The sequence below is a fragment of the Haliaeetus albicilla genome, chromosome 2 (genome assembly GCF_947461875.1).
Source record: "Haliaeetus albicilla chromosome 2, bHalAlb1.1, whole genome shotgun sequence".
NCBI classification, from domain to species: Eukaryota; Metazoa; Chordata; class Aves; order Accipitriformes; family Accipitridae; genus Haliaeetus; species Haliaeetus albicilla.
Window position 1 is genome coordinate 26,759,704 of NC_091484.1, and position 19,655 is coordinate 26,779,358.

Below are 19,655 nucleotides of genomic sequence, written 5' to 3' on the forward strand. Positions count from 1 at the left end.
TATTTAAAAGTACAATTTACAATATTCTAAATTGTTCATGTCTAAAAATGAACAATCTGAATGAAATATTGAAGTGGTTTCATGATGTCAGGGATTTGTGCTTCTTGATTAAACTTGAAAGTACTGCTTTCTTTTGAAATAGTAGCTTTCGATGGTTATATGGTTTTCTCTGAATTGCAAGCCCATTTCTGCAGCTAAAGAATTAATCATGCCCCCAGTCTGCTCATTCTGGTAACTGCACAGCTGTTGTTATGCAACCCACTTGCCATTGGTTTTGGAGAGTTTGCTAATTCCATCTTCCAGCTAAAGATGCCAGAAGTAGTCTACTTGGAAAACATGGCCAATAATAGATAGTTTCAAAGAAAAATATAGCATTTTGGCAGAACAGATACGAGTTTTCCTATAGCTTAGTTTCTGCTATGTATTTCAAAGTTATTATTCCCCTAGCAATCTGCAGACATAGAAAAAGAAAAATTTTGAGCCTGTCTTAAAGCATGAGTATTTTTCAAACTGTTTTTTTACAACTATTGCTGTTCATTACTGCCAGCTTCTAAAATAAGCTGATTCATGAGAAACTGGTGTAACAAAGCCTTGCCTCCTTTAGATTTCTGTCTTGCGTTCCCCATCCATCCCGGGTAACCCTGGTCCTCCCTCCAGCAGATGCCTTCAGCTCCGTCTCGTAGCCCTCTCCACACTCCTGTGTTGCACCACTGTCTGCTGGCCTGGAAGGACTCTCTTGCTGGCGCTAACCACGTGCATGGCTGGCATGTGCAAGGGAAGAGATCACTGCTTTGATCGTGTTTCAGCATTTCCTTAGTCATGAGAAAAAAAAAAAATCAGGACTTTCTAACTGATAATTTTGATTTCAAACAATTACATATCTTTCTTGTGTGCCAAATTTAACTGGACTTGACCACGAGGTTCTGAGCAGGGAAGGAGAAAAGTAAGAGAGAGACACTGTGGTTGCACAAGTCTTGTTTCCTTACGGTTCTGTGGCTTTAGAGAATCTTTCCATTTGTGGCTGGTTTTGACTGTAGTTTGGCTTGCTCTAGGTAACTAGGCCAGCAATCAGAGGAGGATTATTCAAGTGGGAGAGGAAAGAATTCAGGTTTTGTGAATGTTGGTGTTCTCCGCATTTGTATGGTTTTGCTAGTTTTTAATGGTAGTGCTTTTCTGGTCAGGGGAGTCAGCAAAATGTAGTCCATACATACTGTGTGCTGTATGCATGCTCATAGCTGGTTTTATTTTCCTGTGTTTGGCTGGATGGTTCTAATACTTGAATTAATAGGACCATGACATTGCAACGGGCATTAGCAGAGAAAGGATTTCTGTATATTGGAGGAAAAGGATCATCTTGTTAAATTACTTCAATAATCAGTGCAGCCATAAATGTCGTGGTCAGACTTTTCCTTTTGGAAACAAACAATGCCAGTTTAAACACACACTTTAATGGGCTTTTCTTTTGTGCAGTGGTGAGGCAACTTTTCCTATTGAGTCTGTCCCTGCAGTAAACAGAGAACTCTAAAGCCAGTAATTCTACCATGTGCCTCAAAGATTAAGGCATGGACTCCGAAAATGTTTTATTTGTTCTTGTGTTTTAGACCTTATTTGTCAGATGAGTACAGGTCAAAAGCGTTAAGTGTTTACACATAAAACTGTTTTCAAGTGATGAGTCTATTGTACTTTGGAAAAGAAATGTTCCTCAGTTTATGCTAGTCTAAGCAGCCATCTCTTTCCTTTCTTGATGCTTTGGGCTTGTCACTAAGTTTTGGTATGTGTTATTATACAGTTGCTTTTTATTTGGGTTTTTTTTGGCTTGGTTTCTTTGTTTGTTCTGGTGTCCACTTGGTAAAAGGTTCATTACAGTACCATGTATTGAGGACCATCACAGCAAGGAGCATTTTATGTTAGTCTTTTTACCTATTTGACTCTCTCCTAGTGCTTCTTATTCTGTGAAGCAACCTTTAAGTATTGCACTAGAATGTTTGTAGTATAAAATACAGAATTTTATAAAAATATATATATTCTTCTCCTGGCTGAGCTTTGCTAAAGGTAAAAAGATCATGAGCCTAACTAAAATTATTGGTTATTGCTAGAAACCTTAAGTCTAGCAAAAACCCAGGTTTGTTTCTTAATTATTTTTCTTTTCAGAATTGGTAAAGGATTTCAAGGTGTAATGAAGAGGTGGGGATTTAAAGGTCAGCCTGCGAGCCACGGCCAGACGAAAACTCACAGACGTCCTGGAGCAATATCTACCAATGTGAGGATTCTTATTTCCTGTTTAAACATTCTTCAGTATTTTTGGAACTGCTTACTAAAAATGAACAATTTCAGAATAGCTAGCTGTTACCTTCTACTCCGTGGTAGCAGAGAATCCCAGTTGTTTCAAAGGAAGTTCAGAAACCTGTATTACGAGCAATGCAGATAGCTGTTCTGTTATGCCTCAATTTATGAATATTCTATATTGCTGGTAAGTCAGCAAACATATTTTAACTGAGCAAATTGTGGTATTTTGTAGTATAGCTGAGAGAAATAGTCCTAATGCTTCAGAGAGAGTTCTAAGAATCTTTTATCACAACATTTATAGATTGGAAAGGATTTACCCATTATTTTATACTGAAGATACTGTACTATTCTTTGGAACCTTAGTTGCTTTTATCACCTCGCCTGGCTTGTGTAGCTGCTTAATGAACTCTTTGATTCCCAGAATAGTTTGTTGGCTTCTAAGCATTTTTAAGCAGAGTACAGAGTAATATTTTTAAGTTTCAAACTATAAACATTATTAGCTTAAAAGCTCTTTGGAACAGATTTGTCTCTATAAAGGTTGCACAATATTTAGGCTGAACTAAGAGGGATTTTTGCAAACTAGCTTCATTATACAGAATTAAGACCAACTGAGTCACAGTACTGAACTCAAGAGAGCACCTGGCACTGTTCTCTCTGAAGACTGAAGAACGTAAATATTTGAACGCACAACACTTTGTTTTAGCAGATAGTATTCATCATTACAAAATGACCCCTCTTTACTTTTCTTTAAATTAGAATTTCCTAAGCAGTAATGCTGGATGTAATTCCACAAAGTACATAGAATGAGAAATAGCATTGGTAATAGGTATGATGAAAAGGAAACAAGGTGAAAGGATGCAATAGGGGAAAAACAATGCCTTGATTTTTATTTCCCAGTCTAGTGTTGACCACCTCGGCTATTTTTGTAATCCCGCAGTGCTCAAGTACAGAATTCTGTCCCTAGAACTTCTTTGCAGCTGATTTTCTGAAATCATGATTTTCACACAAGTTAAAAAAAAAATTAAACTTTATTAATGAATAACTGAGTGATGCAGGAAACTGAGACAAAGTCCTTGATAATACTGTAGAACTAAAAATTACTGCACTTAGTCCTGCATTTTCTTTTCCGCTTTTGTTCTTCAGGTTTTACACAGCCAAACAAAAATGGGATATGGAAACTAAGCAATAGCAGGGAATATAATTTAAAAGTCCATTCTCAAAAATACATGCTTTAAAAAATCCGTTTTACATCAGTATAAAACTTATGGATTAGGGAGAGGGGAGAAGCTACGGCATATCTTCATTTTGGTAGCCTTCCAGGGCAGGACTTCTCTGGAGCTCTGTGGTAGCATCCACAAGTAGTTTAGGCAAGTTTCCAGTTGCTATGGTCTGTGATGTAGTTGAGAGTCTTGTGGTGACAGGGGTTTTAGGAACAAAAAAACTTTTCTTGATTTTCATGAAGTGAAAGTATGGGATGAGTGCACATTTTGCTCTGAATCTATACACGTTAAGTATTAAGCAAGCCTAGAACAGTATTTATAGCAATTTTATGATTGAGGTCAAGTATTTCAGGTAACATGTATAGTAATACCTAACCTCCAGCAGGAGGTATTTAAAATGCTACTCGATACTAGATATTTCCAGTATTAGATATTTTCAGCATTGGAAATACCAGCATATTTTCTTTCATGTTCCTCTTGAGTTTGTAAGTGTACCTCTTGCAGTTACATTATTTTTTTGGCCCTGTTTTTATCTAGAAAGCTGCCAAAGTTTATCGTGGAAAGAAAATGCCTGGTAAAATGGGTAACATCTATAGGACATCTTTTGGATTAAAGGTGGGTTCTGAGTATACTAGAATGTGTATAAAGTGGTTGCATTGCCACGCAATGGACTTAGCCATGTAACCTTGTGTTGGTGTACTGTCTTGTTATTTCTGTCAAAATCCTGACAGGAGCATCTTGAAGTAAGCAAGCTAGAAAGACAGGAGTATCAAATGTGTGCTTCTGGCTTTTTATGGGTTACAAATAAGTTATCTGAACTCCCTTTGCATATGCGTACCCTGGGAACCAGCATTTCAGGTGATACTTCCACATCTGATGTGTTTTTCTCTGTGTCCCTTGGTTTCTGACTTTGAAGTGGGAGAACAATCAGGCTTTTGGTAACCTTCAGTTACTGTTTTCATGCCTATTCCACTTGTTCAAACCCAACCCAAGTCTGAGTTGTTTGAAGTCCTAACTTTGTCATGGTCCTTCACTTTCATGTGCAAAAAAGGGGATTATAGTTTCCGTCTGGATCTAGCAGTTCTTGGGCTATTACAGCTACGGTTCTCTGTTTCTGAAGGCAACCTCTGCAGTTTACACAAAAAAGCATATTAGCCTCTAGTTTGCAAAAAAAAGGGTGCTGCTGCTGTTCTCTGCTAACTAAAACTATTTTTTTGTAACAGAAAATGTGCATGTTCAGTTGAGCATCTCATAGAATTAAGAAATTAACAAACGGTCGCGGCATTGTTTTCATGAGCATATTTGTTTTAATTTGTCACCTGTGATGTTTTTCACACATTGATGTTAGAGGGAAAAGAGACTTGGGAGCTTCGGCTGGTGTTATGCTGAACAACAAGCTGCCTTACCAAATATGGCTTGATCACAAGCGCTTTAAAACTGTTTAATAGACTCCTGCATTAGAAAGCTGTGCACGCAGAGTAGCAAGTGACTGAATTTTATGGCAAGTTTAGGCCTGTGCAGAACATTCTTCTTCCCCAGAGTACCACCTCCAGTTAATCAGTTTGTGCTTCGCTGGACAGTTTGTAAAACTGGGAATAGTCTCTAAAACAAGCTCCATGTCTGTTTTTTTTCTGTCTCCTAGGTGTGGAGGATCAACACAAAACATGACATTATTTATGTAAATGGGTCTGTTCCAGGTCACACAAATTGTCTGGTGAAGGTATGTTTGCTAGTTTCCTAAGATCTCTACAACTCTCTTCCTACAAAAGGAAAAACATTGGTTGAATGCAGTCTTAATTTCTTTAGAGTCCCATCCTGTATTATTGAATTAAAGGGCCGTAGGATCAGTTCTTTAAAAGAGAGTTATTAATAGGGGCAGTGGGTCACCACTTACTCTAAATGGCTCATTCTTAGCTTTGCACTGGCATTGTGAACACACGTAGCGTATGATAAACCAACACAGTCACTGTAACCCTGTGGTAAGTGTCTCAGGGCTAGGTCCATCCCCACACTAACCTGAGTCAACAGGATGGTGGCGAGGCTTCCAGAATATTATTTAAGGGCTGTATTCATGAACAGAAATACACAGCAAGCACTACTTTAAAGGTTATTCAAAGCATTCCCATACACCGTAGCAGTTACCTTTCCAAGGAGCAGTTGAGGTACAGGAGAAGACAGCTGGCGTTCACAGTAATGTTACTGTGTGAGTTCGGAAAGCAGTCCTGCTGTTATCTTAAAAAAATCCTTGAGGCAGCAGTACTGCCATCGTCAACAGCCTTGTTAACAGGAGACTGCTGGGCCAAGCCATCTGAGCATATGCAGTAAAACAACGGCGTTGACATCTGTGATACGAAGAGGATAATGGACTTTGATTGCCACGGCAGTCTGTTGCATATCATTTAAGTGCTTGCCATGTCCAGGAGTGATTTCTGTTCAGTTCACTTGCCATGGATGATGATTGGAACTTTATCCTAAGACCAAAAGTTAAAATGACTCCATCTTTTTTTTCCAAGGAAACTTAATCTGTCAGTATTAACTGAGTGGCACAAGGCACTTTTGTGACTGCTTTACTAATCCTTGTACATGATTTCTACAAGATACAGAATCTGTATTAACTGTATTTGTAAGTTACGTATATTTGAACATCTTTCAAGTCATAGTTCTATACAATTAGAAGTCCAAGTATCTTCAAGTATGCATTTTGGCATACACATTTGAGAGCTGCAGCCAATTCCATTAGTGAGGGTTGAGGATTCATGGGAAGAATGAGGGATTTTGTCCCTTAGAGCTGTTCGATTTACGTAATACAGTATTTGAAAGATCTTGACCAAAGTGCTCCAGACTCAAACTTTCATGGCTTCTTAGTAATAAATAACACTGTTTGAGATGAAGGCACAGTAGTAGGTATTATTACTATTAAGAAACAGATTTTTTAAAAATTGCCTCCACTCACCTATTTGGTGATTGAAGGGAGTATGTAGTCGGCAACAGTTTATTCCATTTCCTCAAGCTGGTGAATCCATTCTGGGGGTTTTTTCTTTCATAGGCCATATGAATTACATGTATTAATTAAATTTTTTCCCTTATATTTTCAAATAAATCTCTGAAGGACAGAGCAAGCTTTAATTAAATAAGCATGCAAAGCAATACTATTTGGCATGTGTTCTTTAATTTCTGGTTTTTTCTTTCTCCATTTAATCTTGCTGCACTCATCTGTGGTGTTTTTAGCTTGTGTCTTACACTTTTCTTCCAGGGTGTTTTCTTGTTTGCCTGTAGACTTTGACTTTCTGTAATTGTTGTATATTTGTTTGGATCTGTAGTTGGGGAGAGAAATTATGGGATATTACAATTCATAATTACTGTTTGTTCCACTAAACACCTGCCTATAATTAGGTAAGACTAATGTCTAGGGGATTTGGATACATCTGTCTTTGAGCTCAAAAAGTGAAATATTGCATAATACTTTTCTCTTAGTGTGTCTCTAAGAGGAAGGCATTTGTGCTCAGTACTCACTCTGTGTTGCTTGGTAACCATTAAAACCACAGTGCACCTTAAAGCATATATTTATTTTGATGTTATGTATTTTTGGAAACTTAGTGCATCACCACTTTATCCAGACAGAGATAAAGCACTTGAAAAATTTAAGTTTCATTTTCAGCAGAGTAAAAGTGCAGAATACTACGATCAATGGATTCCTGGTTTAATTAGAAATCAGTTTTCATTTGATATTGCACGCTGAAGCATGCAGGTAAATAACTGACATAAGTAATGTTCATAGCCAGCTAGAAAACTAATCAAAAAAGCTTACTTTAGCTTGGATTTCTTTCTCAATGACAAGGTGTAATAAACTTAATAAACTTAAGCAGTGTGCTAGAATGTATGGAATTTTTTTGTTACAAGAGTAACATTGCAGAATAAGCATTTGTAATTTAGTGTGTTGTGCCTATCAAGATAGCCTGCCTCAGGCACTACCTGTTTCTCTTGGTGTATTGTCTTAGATCACAGGGCCTGTAGTTACTGTCTGTGGTGTTGATCCTCTAGGAAAAAAAAAAATAATAGTTTTCTCTTTTGGAAGCTTATGGCTGTCAGTTTCTCTCCCAAGTATATTAACAAAAAGTTACCTCTTCTGTCATTCAAGAGAGAAGCACAAGACTAATTCCTGATGCTTCATAATGGAGGGGATACTGTAATATGGTATATTATAATTCAGGATGTTATAGTTTATCTTTGATAATGTTTTATACTTGTCCTAATTTTAAGGCACTTGATTTTCTTAGGACATTCAGTGTTGATCACTTTGAATATATCACTTGTAGTGAAAGCAGAAATTCTGGCAAATCATGTAACCCACAGGAGTTGCTTAGCAAGTTAGATACTGAACTGGCCTTTTTGTATGCTAGCATTGAGTTAAACCTAAGTATACCGTTGCTTTAGTGTAGTATTCTGCTTGAGCTAATAAACTTAACTTTTCAGTATTCCCCTACTGCTTCTTTCCCTTTTTGCCCCCCATTTTTCCTTTTATTTTCTTTCTTTTTTTTTCTTTTTAGAGAAGTCTGTAGTTGTCTGCATCCTACTTATTTTGTATCACACTTGCCAATGTTACTGTCTGTGTTTCTAGCTGCTGATGCCTGAGTTGGGTGTGCTGTGCTCAAATTGAGGGCATGCAGGAATAGTGTGAAACCTTCAATTCTTTTGTGTTCCCTGTCCTGTACCTTGGGCCCCATGATAGAGTTGTGTAGAGCTTTTTTTTTTTTGGTTGGTTGGTTGGTTTTTTAAGACAAAATAAGGGTGGTCAGAAATGGATATAGTTCTTGAATTCAATTTTCTGTCTAGCTTCAGAAATAGAGAAGCTAAGCTAGGTAATATATGACACCTGAGGAGATTCTTTCTAACATTCTATATATTTAAACACATTTTCCTGTTTTGCAAACAACTTGCATTCTTTGCTGTGGTTGCTAACACAGCCTGAAGCCCTGTTAAACTACAAATGTGAGTTGTGACTTAAGCATCAAGCTTTAATGCCTGTTTAAGACCATGTGAAGTATTTTGTGGTGATAGATTTCTGAATTTGTATTTGTTTGTACTACCTGTTACGCTGTCAATATATGGGACATACATATGTGCAGTTTATGAATTGTCTGCAAAACCCCTTATGACTGTTTTAAAGATTTAGTGACAATCTCAACCAGCTCCAGTTTCAGCTACTTCTAGTATTTTTCTTAATAACAAACTTCACAGAGAATATACTGTTGTGTATAGACACTACTATGTATACCATCTATCTGTAGTATAGTGTACTACAATATATAGTAATATTAATACAGAGGTTGAACAAATCAAGTGACTATAGAATCATAGAATCATTTAGGTTGGAAAAGACCTTTAAGATCAAGTCCAACCATCAACCATGCCCACTAAACCATGTCCTGAAGTGCCTTGTCTACACACTTTTTGAATACCTCCAGGGATGGTGACTCGACCACTTCCCTGGGCAGCCTGTTCCAATGTGTGACAACCCTTTCAGTGAAGAAATTTTTCCTAATATCCAATCTAAACCTCCCCTGCCGCAACTTGAGGCCATTTCCTCTTGTCCTGTCTCCAGCCACCTGACAGAAGAGACCAGCACGCACCCCACTACAACCCCCCTTTCAGGTAGTTGTAGAGAGCGATAAGGTCTCCCCTCAGCCTCCTCTTCTCCAGACTAAACAGCCCCAGCTCTCTCAGCTGCTCCTCATAAGACTTGTGCTCCAGGCCCCTCACCAACTTGGTTGCCCTTCTCTGGACACGCTCCAGCACCTCAATGTCTTTCCTGTAGTGAGAGGCCCAAAACTGAACACAGCACTCGGGGTGCGGCCTCACGAGTGCCGAGTACAGGGGAACAATCACCTCCCTGCTCCTGCTGGCCACACTATTTCTGATGCAGGCCAGGATGCCATTGGCCTTCTTGGCCACCTGGGCACACTGCTGGCTCATATTCAGCCGGCTGTCAACCAGCACCCCCAGGTCCTTTCCCACCAGGCAGCTTTCCAGCCACTCTTCCCCAAGCCTGTAGCATTGCATGGGGTTGTTGTGACCCAAGTGCAGGACCTGGCACTTGGCCTTGTTGAACTTCATACAACTGGCCTCTGCCCATTGATCCAGCCTGTCCAGATCCCTCTGTAGAGCCTTCCTACCCTCCAGGAGGTCAACACTCCTGCCCAGCTTGGTGTCATCCACAAACGTACTGAGGGTGCACTCAATCCCTTCATCCAGATCATTAATAAAGATATTAAACACAACCAGCCCCAACACTGAGCCCTGGGGAACACCACTTGTGACCCGCCACCAACTGGATTTCACCCCATTCACCACAACCCTCTGGGCTTGTCCATCCAGCCAGTTTTTCACCCAGCAAAGAGTACACTTGTCCAAGGCATGAGACACCAGCTTCTCAAGGAGTATGGCATGAGAGACAGTGTCAAAGGCCTTGCTGAAGTCGAGGTAGATAACATCCACAGCCTTTCCCTCATCCACTAGGCGGGTCACCTGGTCATAGAAGGAGATCAGGTTGGTCAAGCAGGACCTGCATTTCATGAACCCATGCTGGCTGGGCCTGATCCCCTGCTTGTCCTGCACATGCCGTGTGAGCGCTCTCAAGACAAACCATTCCATAACCTTCCCTGGTACTGATGTCAGGCTGACAGGCCCGTAGTTCCCCGGATCCTCCCTCTGACCCTTTTTGTAAATGGGCGTCACATTGGCAAGCCTCCAGTCCTCTGGGACCTCCCCCGTTGACCAGGATTGCTGATAGATGATGGAGAGTGGCTTGGCAAGCTCCTCCACCAGCTCCCTCAGTACTCTTGGATGGATCCTGACTGATTCCATAGATTTGTGAGTGTCCAGATGGCATAGTAGGTTGTTGACATAGTAGGTCACTAACTATTTCCTCCTGGATTACGGGGGGTATATTCTGCTCTCTGTCCTTGCCTGCCGGCTCAGGGGGCAGAGTACCCTGAGGATAACTGGTCTCACTATTAAAGACTGAGGCAAAGAAGGCATTAAGTATCTCAGCCTTTTCCTCATTTCTGGTGGCAGTGTTCCCCTCTGTATCTAATAAAGGATAGATATTCTCCTTGGCTTTCTTTTTACTGTTAACATATTTGTAAAAACATTTTTTGTTGTCTCTTACAATGGTGGCCAGATTGATTTCTAGCTGAGCTTTTGCCTTTCTAATTTCCTCTCTGCATGACCTAACAAGATCCCTGGACTGTTCTTGAGTTGCCTGCGCTTTCTTCCAAAGATGGTAAACTCTCCTTTTTTTCTTGAGTCCTAGCAGAAGCTCCCTGTTCAGCTAGGCCAGTTGTCTTCCTTGGCGGTTCATCTTGCAGCACATGGGAATAGCCTGGTCCTGAGCCATTAAGATTTCCTTCCTGAAGAATGTCCAGCCTTCCTGGACCCCTTTGCCCTTCAGGACCGTCTCCCAAGGGACCCTCTCAACCGGTGCCTCGAAGAGGCCAAAGTTTGCCCTCCAGAAGTCCACAGCAGTGGTTTTGCTAACCCCCTTTCTTGCCTCACCAAGAGTTGAGAATTCTATCATTTCACGGTCGCTAAGCCCAGGACAGCCTCCGACCATCACACCTCCCACCAGTCCTTCCCTGTTTGTAAACAGTAGGTCTAGCAAGGCTCCTCCCCTGGTTGGCTCACCTACCAGCTGTGTCAGGAAGTTATCTTCCACACACTCCAGGAACCTCCTAGACTGCTTGCTCTCTGCCATGTTGTATTTCCAGCAGACGTCTGTGTAATATTGAGTTATACAGTGAATGCTTTTATGGATTGTAATAACCAGTTGGGCTCTCAGCCTGATTCCTTCTGTGGGCAAGAGCTAAAGTCACTGGATTTTAGTAACACAGAGCATTAAAATTTACTCCTTTATTAGGGATGCTCTCAGAAGGTTACTGGGAGAACAGGAAGAGCTGTGCTGGGTCACATGTACTGCTTGCCTTTGTACAGGCTTATACAGGCAAGTGTAACTGATCCTGCATACCATTTAACCCCTTTATAATATTGTGAAATTATTGTGCAGGAATCTGAGGTAATACATACAGGAAACCTTTGGTATGCTGTGCCCTTCATAAATGTAAAGGGAGTCATTCAGTAATTCTCTTGAGAAGACAGATAAATCATACCATGTTTTAAGTTGCTAATCGGTACTTTCAGATGTGAAATGAAACTGAGTTCTTCCTCTTGATAGGAATAATAATATCTGTCTAACAACTTTTGAAGCTTAGAAGGGAGAAAGAGGCATGTTCATTCAGTTTGGCCCTGATACTCTAAGATGGTGCTTTAGGAGTAAAACAAATTGCATTTGAAAGCAACAAATGTAGAAGAAGATGGAAAAAGAGCAGTATTTTTCACCAGTCAAAAGAAATACCATGTCAGTTATACTGATCAAAAGAAAGAGCATATCAGAAGAAGATAATTTTAACATTAGATGTGGCTTGTGTTTCTGGGATCTGCCAAGCTTCTGAGCAGTAGGAAGGGGCAAAATGAAGCAGTATTGGACTCCTCTGAAAGCAACAATGGTCTGTTGAAAATGTTTCATAAGAATCTTAAAACGTCTTTAAAAATTCTCCTTATCACACAAGAGGCACTATCTGCAAAATGCCACTTGACATTAATACGTAAAATACAATGTTAAGGCTGAACTGAAATCTTACATTTATTTACATAAACTAATGCAGGACTAAGATTAGACTGTTGGGTTTGCCTTCAGTTAAGAGCAGATGTCTTACTCATAAGTCCTGTGATAAATTGTTGTTTTAAGAAAGGGGGGGCGGGGGGGAGATGAAAACACCTGAATTCCTTTCATTTTCAGGTGTCCAAAACTGCCTGTAATGACACAGCCTGTATGTAACAGTGCATATTATTTCATGATGGGAAGAATCAAAAATATCAAAAAAGTAAACATGAAAAACATTTTAATAAGATATATGTGCAATGAATAAGTTATCAGAAATAAAATAATTTATTCTAATCTTCCTAATATTGTTGTAGCTCGTGTAGAGACCACGGGGATTTTTGCTGTTGACATAGAAGGCTTATGATGTGTAATAGGATTAGGGAATAAAAGAGAAAGGGGCAAGGGGAATAATAGCCAACTGAAGTTATTAAAACATGTTTTCACATAGTAAAAGAAACAGCAGCAACGTGTTGAAAGCTGGAAGGATGACTTACGAGCCTCAGCAGTTCAGATGGCACTGTTGAAGCTATCTGTTTCCTCTGAACTCTGCTGCTGGAACTGTTGCAGCAAAGGTCTTTGGACTTGGACCTCAGCCTAGTTTATTCCACGTAGACACTTAACGTAAATTGCTGTCTACCAGGACTACAGGGACTTCAGTAGTTTCGCATGGCAGTTTACGAGTGAATAGAGAACACTTTTCATAGGGAGGTGTCTGGCAGAAGAGGAATGATCTACTTGAAAAGCTAAGTAGCCATCCTAAGCAGTTGAGCCCTTCACCCCCGCATTCTTAGCAAAAGGTTTTCTTTCTTTATCAAGTCTGCACTTAGAAAACTGTTGGAACTTCCTCAGGGGGAAAAATAACGAAACAGTTTTTTCAGAAGCTGAAGTTTAAGTCAAATTTATTGTGCATTTCATCTGGAGGAATCCTCTTGGAATTTGGGAAAGGCTCAAGTAATAGCAGATATGAATCTGGTAAATACAGTGCTGCCAGAACAGACATTTCAGTGGACATAAAATTGTTTTATTTAATTTCTGGTGTAAATCGCAATTGTCCTATGTGAGTTTTATGTCCAACCAAGTAAGAACAAGCTTCCTGTTCTTTAAAAATCCACCAAAAAAATAAGAGGAAGAGCTTATCTTCTCTATACTAAAATTTTGTCTGATCTATTGGTACTTTTTTTTTTTAATCCAGTTGAGTATAGTGGCTGAAAGGGATTATTACAGCTCAGGAGGAAGATCATATGTAACAAGATAGAAATGAAGAATTTAACTTTAAATAAAATTTCATCGCTGGAGAATTTGTAGCTCTTTTTTTCTTCAGAGATACCAGCTTCCTATCTTCACCGCAGACAAACTGCTTTTTGCTGATAATTCTAGCTACTAATTTTCTTCAGAGATTGGAGTTTCAGAGGCTAGATTTTAAATCTTTCCACTTGTAGAGAGGTCAGCAAAGGAAAGTAATTTCTCTGTGGCACTACAGTTCTTGGAAATTAACTTTCTTAAAGGCTCGTGTTCGACAAACTTGAGTAGTGATTCCTGGGTGAAGAATTTTAGATGCTTAACTCTGCAGTCACTAAATAGCTCTGCAGTAGCCAGAGGGACTGAATACAGCCAATGCACATATCTTTGCAAAATTAGTTGCCATAATTAGTTTGCATTGTAAATACAAAAGCATGTCTTGGTTGTTGAAGAGGTGATTACACTGCATAATATAACTTGGAACGTCATGTAGGAAAGTACTGTGGGATTATAAACACAGTTTAAACAAGCCATACTTACACACATTATTTTAATAGCATTTTAAAACATTGAGCAATGAATTCATGGAGTAGGTTTTGATTCTCTCACAGTAGTGATAAATTTATCACACAAGTGATAAATTATCTTTGGGTTTTGCTGGTTTTAGAAACTCGTTAATGATAGGTAGAAAAGTGTTAAATTCAAATAGCTCAGGTTGATATTAAAATAACTGATGATTATACTTGGAATTCTTCAGGTAAAACAATTGTAATGTGAATGCTGTTGGGTTTTTTTCTTATGCATGCAAGATGATTTCTTTAATTTCTAGTGTATCGCTGTCTGAAAGTCTTCTGTAAGATTTATTAACCCCATCCTTCCCCCTCCTGCTTTTTAGGTCAGAGATAGCAAATTGCCTACTTACAAGGACTGCAATAAAAACCCTCCGTTCCCTACGTTTTTTGCTGATGGAGATGAAAAACTACCAGAAGACCTGTATGATAAGGAGATTTTCCAGTTCACAGATCCATCTGTCACATATGCATAATGTTCTTCACGTCTTTGAAAACACAGTTTTGTTATTTTCGTGAACTTTGCAGTGCTGTATTAAAGTAAACCTATGGTTTGTGGTCTGACCAACTGACTTGAACACTTCAGATATTGCCATTTTGGTCAGGTAATAAGATTTACCACTGTAAATTTCAAACCTGTATTTAAAGCAGCAGGTGAGTCTGAGGGGCAGGTTATAAAGCACACGAAAGAGTTTGTCTTCAGTGACCTTTTGCCCTCTGTCTCAGGCTGTGAAAACTTAACCGTTTCTGAAAAACTGTTGTTTTGAAGGTGGTTCCATTTAATTTCCTGAATGCTACCAAACTCTCTTTCTCTTTTGTGGAAAGTATTCTGGCCAACTCTGATCGATCGAAAAAACCTTCCAAATCTGCCTTGGCATCTGGGGGGATCCGTGAAGAATAATCCAAAATAAAACAAGAAAATGCATTGCTCTGTAGCAACATGAGCTTGTTTTGTTTCCTTCTTTTCACCAGAGCTCTTTCTCTCCTTTCACTTTAATATTGAGTTTAACGTAGCAGGTACCCAACCAATTTTCTAGAGGAAAGATGATGCCAACCACTGCCTGTCTCTTCAGAGTTCTGGCAGTGTGTATGGTGAGGGGGTGTTCAGATGGGGTATGTTCAGTAACAAAGCAGCATAAAGACTGCAGTGGGCGCCTGTTTGTTGCCTTCGCTGACAGCTTGTTGTGAACTTCATAGCGGATCCCTTGCATGCTCTCTGGAGAAATATCTCCACATCTGCAGTTGTCTCTGTATTGGATTCTTATGCTGTTACAGAAGAGCTATTACAAAGAAAACAGGCCAAATGTGAAGGCCTTTATGATAATGCTCGTTTTTCTTTTACCCCACCTTTCAATAATAGCTGGAATCAATACGTTCCCTTTATTTTCCATCTTACGTGATTTACTATTTATAAGTCTGATCTTTTGAACACTGTAAATCTTCTGATGTACAGAAGCAAGTACCTGGATAACTCTGTGTGCCATCTGACTGCTTGCTTACAAGCCCTGCTGTAGTTCAAGCATTTGCATATACTAAGCTACCGTTAATACAGTGGTGGTGCTATCTACTCGTCTTTGCAGCTTCATCACAAGACATCAAATATCTAAAGTAAATATGAGATTTTGAAAGACCTTACTAATACTATCCAATTTAAAAGGTCATGTCCTTGTCATTATGGTGTCTCTCAGTTACTGAAGATGTTTTGAATTTTTTTGTAATAGCTTGAAGAAACCACATGCCATCTTAAAGAGGCTGTATATAGCTACTGGCCTGTAGTAGACTGGGAGGGATCATTAGAGATGGAAATGTGAACTGGTAAGTATATACATTGTTGGGTATCCTCTTAGCTGGATTCCATCGAATGAAAAATGCCATTCAAATGAGTGCATCAGAATGCTGCATAACAGCACCGCCTTCATGCTTTCCCTTCTCTTTATTAACACGGGCTCTGCAAGTGCAGACATCAGGCACACAGCAGATGTGATGCAAAAAGCCCATGCAGGCAGCAAATACCCAGTGGGGTGTCATGTTCTGGCCATGATACTAGTAATGAGTGCAACCTGTCACCTGTTCCAGATAGTTGCCGTTTCCTGGGGAGGCATTTGGTGTTCAATCTCCTGGTTACAAACCAGATTTTAAAAGTTACAGCATTTCAAGTTTACTTGCTATTGAACACATGTAAATCAGGGTGTGTCCAGATGTGTAGCCTGATGTTCTGCTCTGGTTTATGGGATAATTCTGGCACACATATGCTTTCCGTGAGGAGCCTTGTTGTTATTTATATTTTTTTTACTTAATCAATAACAATCCTGGACTATCACTGAGATGACCACACAGAGAGATGCTTTCTCCTACTTGGTTTCTCAGCCAGAACTTCCAGGGCTGTGGGATCCTCTCCTGTAAATTGTTCTAGTTTGGGTTTGCTTTCAGCGTATGCCTTGGGAAGTACCAAGAATCAAATGTGAGTTCAAAGGGAGCCACAGGTTTAGAAAAGTAAATTAAGATTAACTCTTATCAATTGAGATTTCAGCTTGAGGGGAAGATCGACAACCTACTTCAATTCCTGTTTCTGAATCCCGTAGGACAACATCCTACCCAATATTGCAGTCTGGTTTGCTGTCTGAGGAGGTAATTGTTGGCAAGCTCTGCTTCCACTGCCATAACTTGTGAAGCAGCTGGGATCTGCCATGAATTGCGCACCTGTTCCAGCACAGAGAAAGAACAAAGTCTTGATCTCCTCTGGGAGTATAACGCTTGGAAGTCATGCACGCTCTCCTCGGCCCCTTCTGTGTCCTTGGGCTGGTAAAGGGCCTGTGCTTTCCCTTGCACGTACAGTTTTGCTTTGCGATGCTTGAAAATCATAAGAGGGTCCAGCAAAAAGCATGAATGCTTTTAAAATCATCAGTGCAAGTAGGTTTACTGTGTCCTCTACTTTATCACCATCTTAGCAGGAAACCTGTCATGCAGCTTTTCTTTTCTTGTGTTTTCTGGCAAAACACATACACCAGTGCCTGGAGCTGCCGGTAACAATGAGGCAAAATGTGGATACCAAGCAGTTCCTTCATATTTGGTCAGTTTTCTGCAGGCATTTGTGAACGTAAGGGTTGTGGGCAATGCGCTGAGCCGGGGTTTGCATGTCCAGGAGCATGTTACCCCCTCCTTAGGCTGTTCTGTTTGTTTGGGCTAGCGGAGTGTTTTTAACATCACTAACATGCTGCTTTGGAGGAGGATGTAGGGTTAAGCTTTAGCTGTATCTATGGCTTCATGGCATGACTGCTTTGAAAAATAAATACTCTTGATTAATACCCCCTCTCAGTGGTTCTGTAATAGTACATGAATAAACAGTGGCAAGTTTACAATATAAGTTGAAGGTAAAAAGACAGCAGGAAGAGGAAATCAAAACACTCGTCTATCACTTGACAACATAATTGCAGTCATTGATGATAAACAAGGAGAGTTTATTTCTCTTGAATCCATACTTTTAAATACCATGGCTCTGTCATTATGTGAGACCGATAAACACTTTCCGTTGCTATTTTCACTTGATGTGAAAAAATGTGGTTTGTTCTGTTAGCATTTAACAAATATTACTCTAGTAAGCTGAAGGGATGACAGGAGTTTCTATGTAGAATTTCACCTTCTTCCACTCTCCGTGTGGATTTTGGAGCCTGGTATGGCCCGAGCTTTTCCCAAAATTACTGTTTCCTTGCTGGATTCTAAAAATTCTGGAGGACTGAAAGAAGACGTATTACAATGTAAACTGTGAGGGAGGCTGACCTGCGTAACCTGGCAGCCCGGTGCAGAGCAGGCGAGTGCGCCGCTGCAAGCCCCGTACCTGTGAGCTCCAGCACACGGGGCTACTGCATGATGCCAAGGTAATTGCTATTTAAAAGAAGCTGCTGGCCCAGTCCTAGGGTGCTTCATAAAGTCTGGCTGATAGAGGGGTGTTTCCTGTCCTGATAACCACAGTGAGGACAGTGGTGGGGTTCATTCATTTTGTGAGTGCTGCATCTGTAACTATCACTTGGCTTGGATCATTCTGATTTATGTCATTCCTACGTCTCCTTGAAATTTCGTGTGGAAGTGCCTGTTTCATAACTGTAAGCATTACTTGTACACTGTGTCTTTTAGTAATTAGCTCCTGTGCCTTTCAGTGCACAGATAGTGCTTATTAATTGCATTTAATGAGCACCTCTCACCTGCAGCAAATTGCCCTGCAGTGTTACACACCTTAGTGTGTAACATAGCATAGTGTGATTTATTTATATAACATTCCTGATGGCACTTAACAGCTGTAAAAACACGCAAAAATGCTGACCTTGGTCTTGGGTATTGGTTTTGGAGAAGGTGTGCAGTTTCTGTTGGAGGAATTTAAGTTGATTACATGTAGCCTTAACGTTATCACACTAGAAAGAGAATTAATTTCAATTGGCACAGCTCTGCTGTGTTTGAAGTGTGGCAGCCAAACAGATAAAAAGCTGGCAGTTGTTCCTGGGAACTATGTATTGCAGTAAGGTGTGGTATCAGGTAGTAAAGGGGTACATTAGGACTGATAGTCTCCAAATTAATGCAGCCTGCTGACCTACCTCATGAAGTACCCCGAAAGATGGGTGATGTGAACTGGGCAGGACTATCACACTGGTTCAGACCCCAGTTCTGTCAGTGCACTCTTCTTGCTTCTCTATCTCTCCCCTCATTGTACAGAAGAGTGTGCATGGTAAGTAAGTGTGAATGTGTCACTGGAGTGGGCATCACAAGAGCTCCAGCAGCATCAACATCCATGGTAACATAAGGGCTAATAACGTCCTAGTTCTCTCTGTGTTTGTGCCACATTCCTCATTCCAGCAGGATATCATGCGTGGGTTCCCACCTATGTGCATGGTTGATGTGCTATAGACTCATTTCTATTTGAATACTAAAGACCCAAGGTATGTTTTTGCTTTCTGATCTAAATCAGCAACTGGTAATTCGCGGAATTAGAGCTTCTACCTAGCTACTGGTAGTGAATAATTTGATTTGGGGGTTAAATTAATATTCACTTCCATGGCACTAACTTTGAGCACTAGAACAGAACCCAGAAGAGGCAATCAGCTGAGAAAGCGAGTGCAGCTTCTAGTGCGAATGCAGAAAATGGCTTGAATTATTTGCTGTAATCTAATGAGTATACACTGGAGATGGAGCCTTCTGTGCTCTGGTGCTTACTGCCGTGTCTTGAATTCCAGTGTGTAAAATCTTCTGGCATAAGCTGTACATATTGAAGTCAAACTATGGATGAATCCAGCTTTTGGGGATTTGAGAGGGGTGGGATTGCAAGGGGAGGTTGATTAACAAAAAATTGGCTTAAACCAATTTCATATCATTCAAATTGTGCTATATAATTTGCTTCACATTTCCCTAGGTGACACAGTCTTACAGTCAGCTAAGTCAAGTTTTCATCTCTCTGTTTCCATCTTCCTCATTTCATTTCTAAGTCGTAGAAAACCTTAAAAATGTGGGTGGTTTTGCAGGTACTCAAAACAATAACCTTGAAGAGGGTCCCTTGGCAACCTGCTGCTCTATTGAAAAGCAGTATGATTCATCTTTCCCAGGCAAGACAGTCATTTTATAAAAGTTTCTTTTTTT

The 19,655-nt window shown here is 40.1% G+C and overlaps 1 protein-coding gene across 2 annotated transcripts in view; it reads left to right on the forward strand.

The window, feature by feature from the left end:
- Positions 1 to 14,974, forward strand: part of MRPL3 (mitochondrial ribosomal protein L3) — a 31,798-nt gene extending 16,824 nt beyond the window's left edge. Inside the window, exons 7-10 of one of the 2 annotated variants that reach the window (XM_069811771.1) lie at positions 2,152 to 2,260; positions 4,044 to 4,121; positions 5,149 to 5,226; positions 14,360 to 14,974. In XM_069811771.1, coding sequence (XP_069667872.1) covers positions 2,152 to 2,260; positions 4,044 to 4,121; positions 5,149 to 5,226; positions 14,360 to 14,509 — 415 coding nt within the window. In that variant the 3' untranslated portion in view covers positions 14,510 to 14,974. The remainder of the gene's footprint in view (positions 1 to 2,151; positions 2,261 to 4,043; positions 4,122 to 5,148; positions 5,227 to 14,359) is intronic. The other variant, XM_069811779.1, reaches the window with a different exon arrangement.
- The last annotated feature ends 4,681 nt before the right edge of the window (positions 14,975 to 19,655 follow it).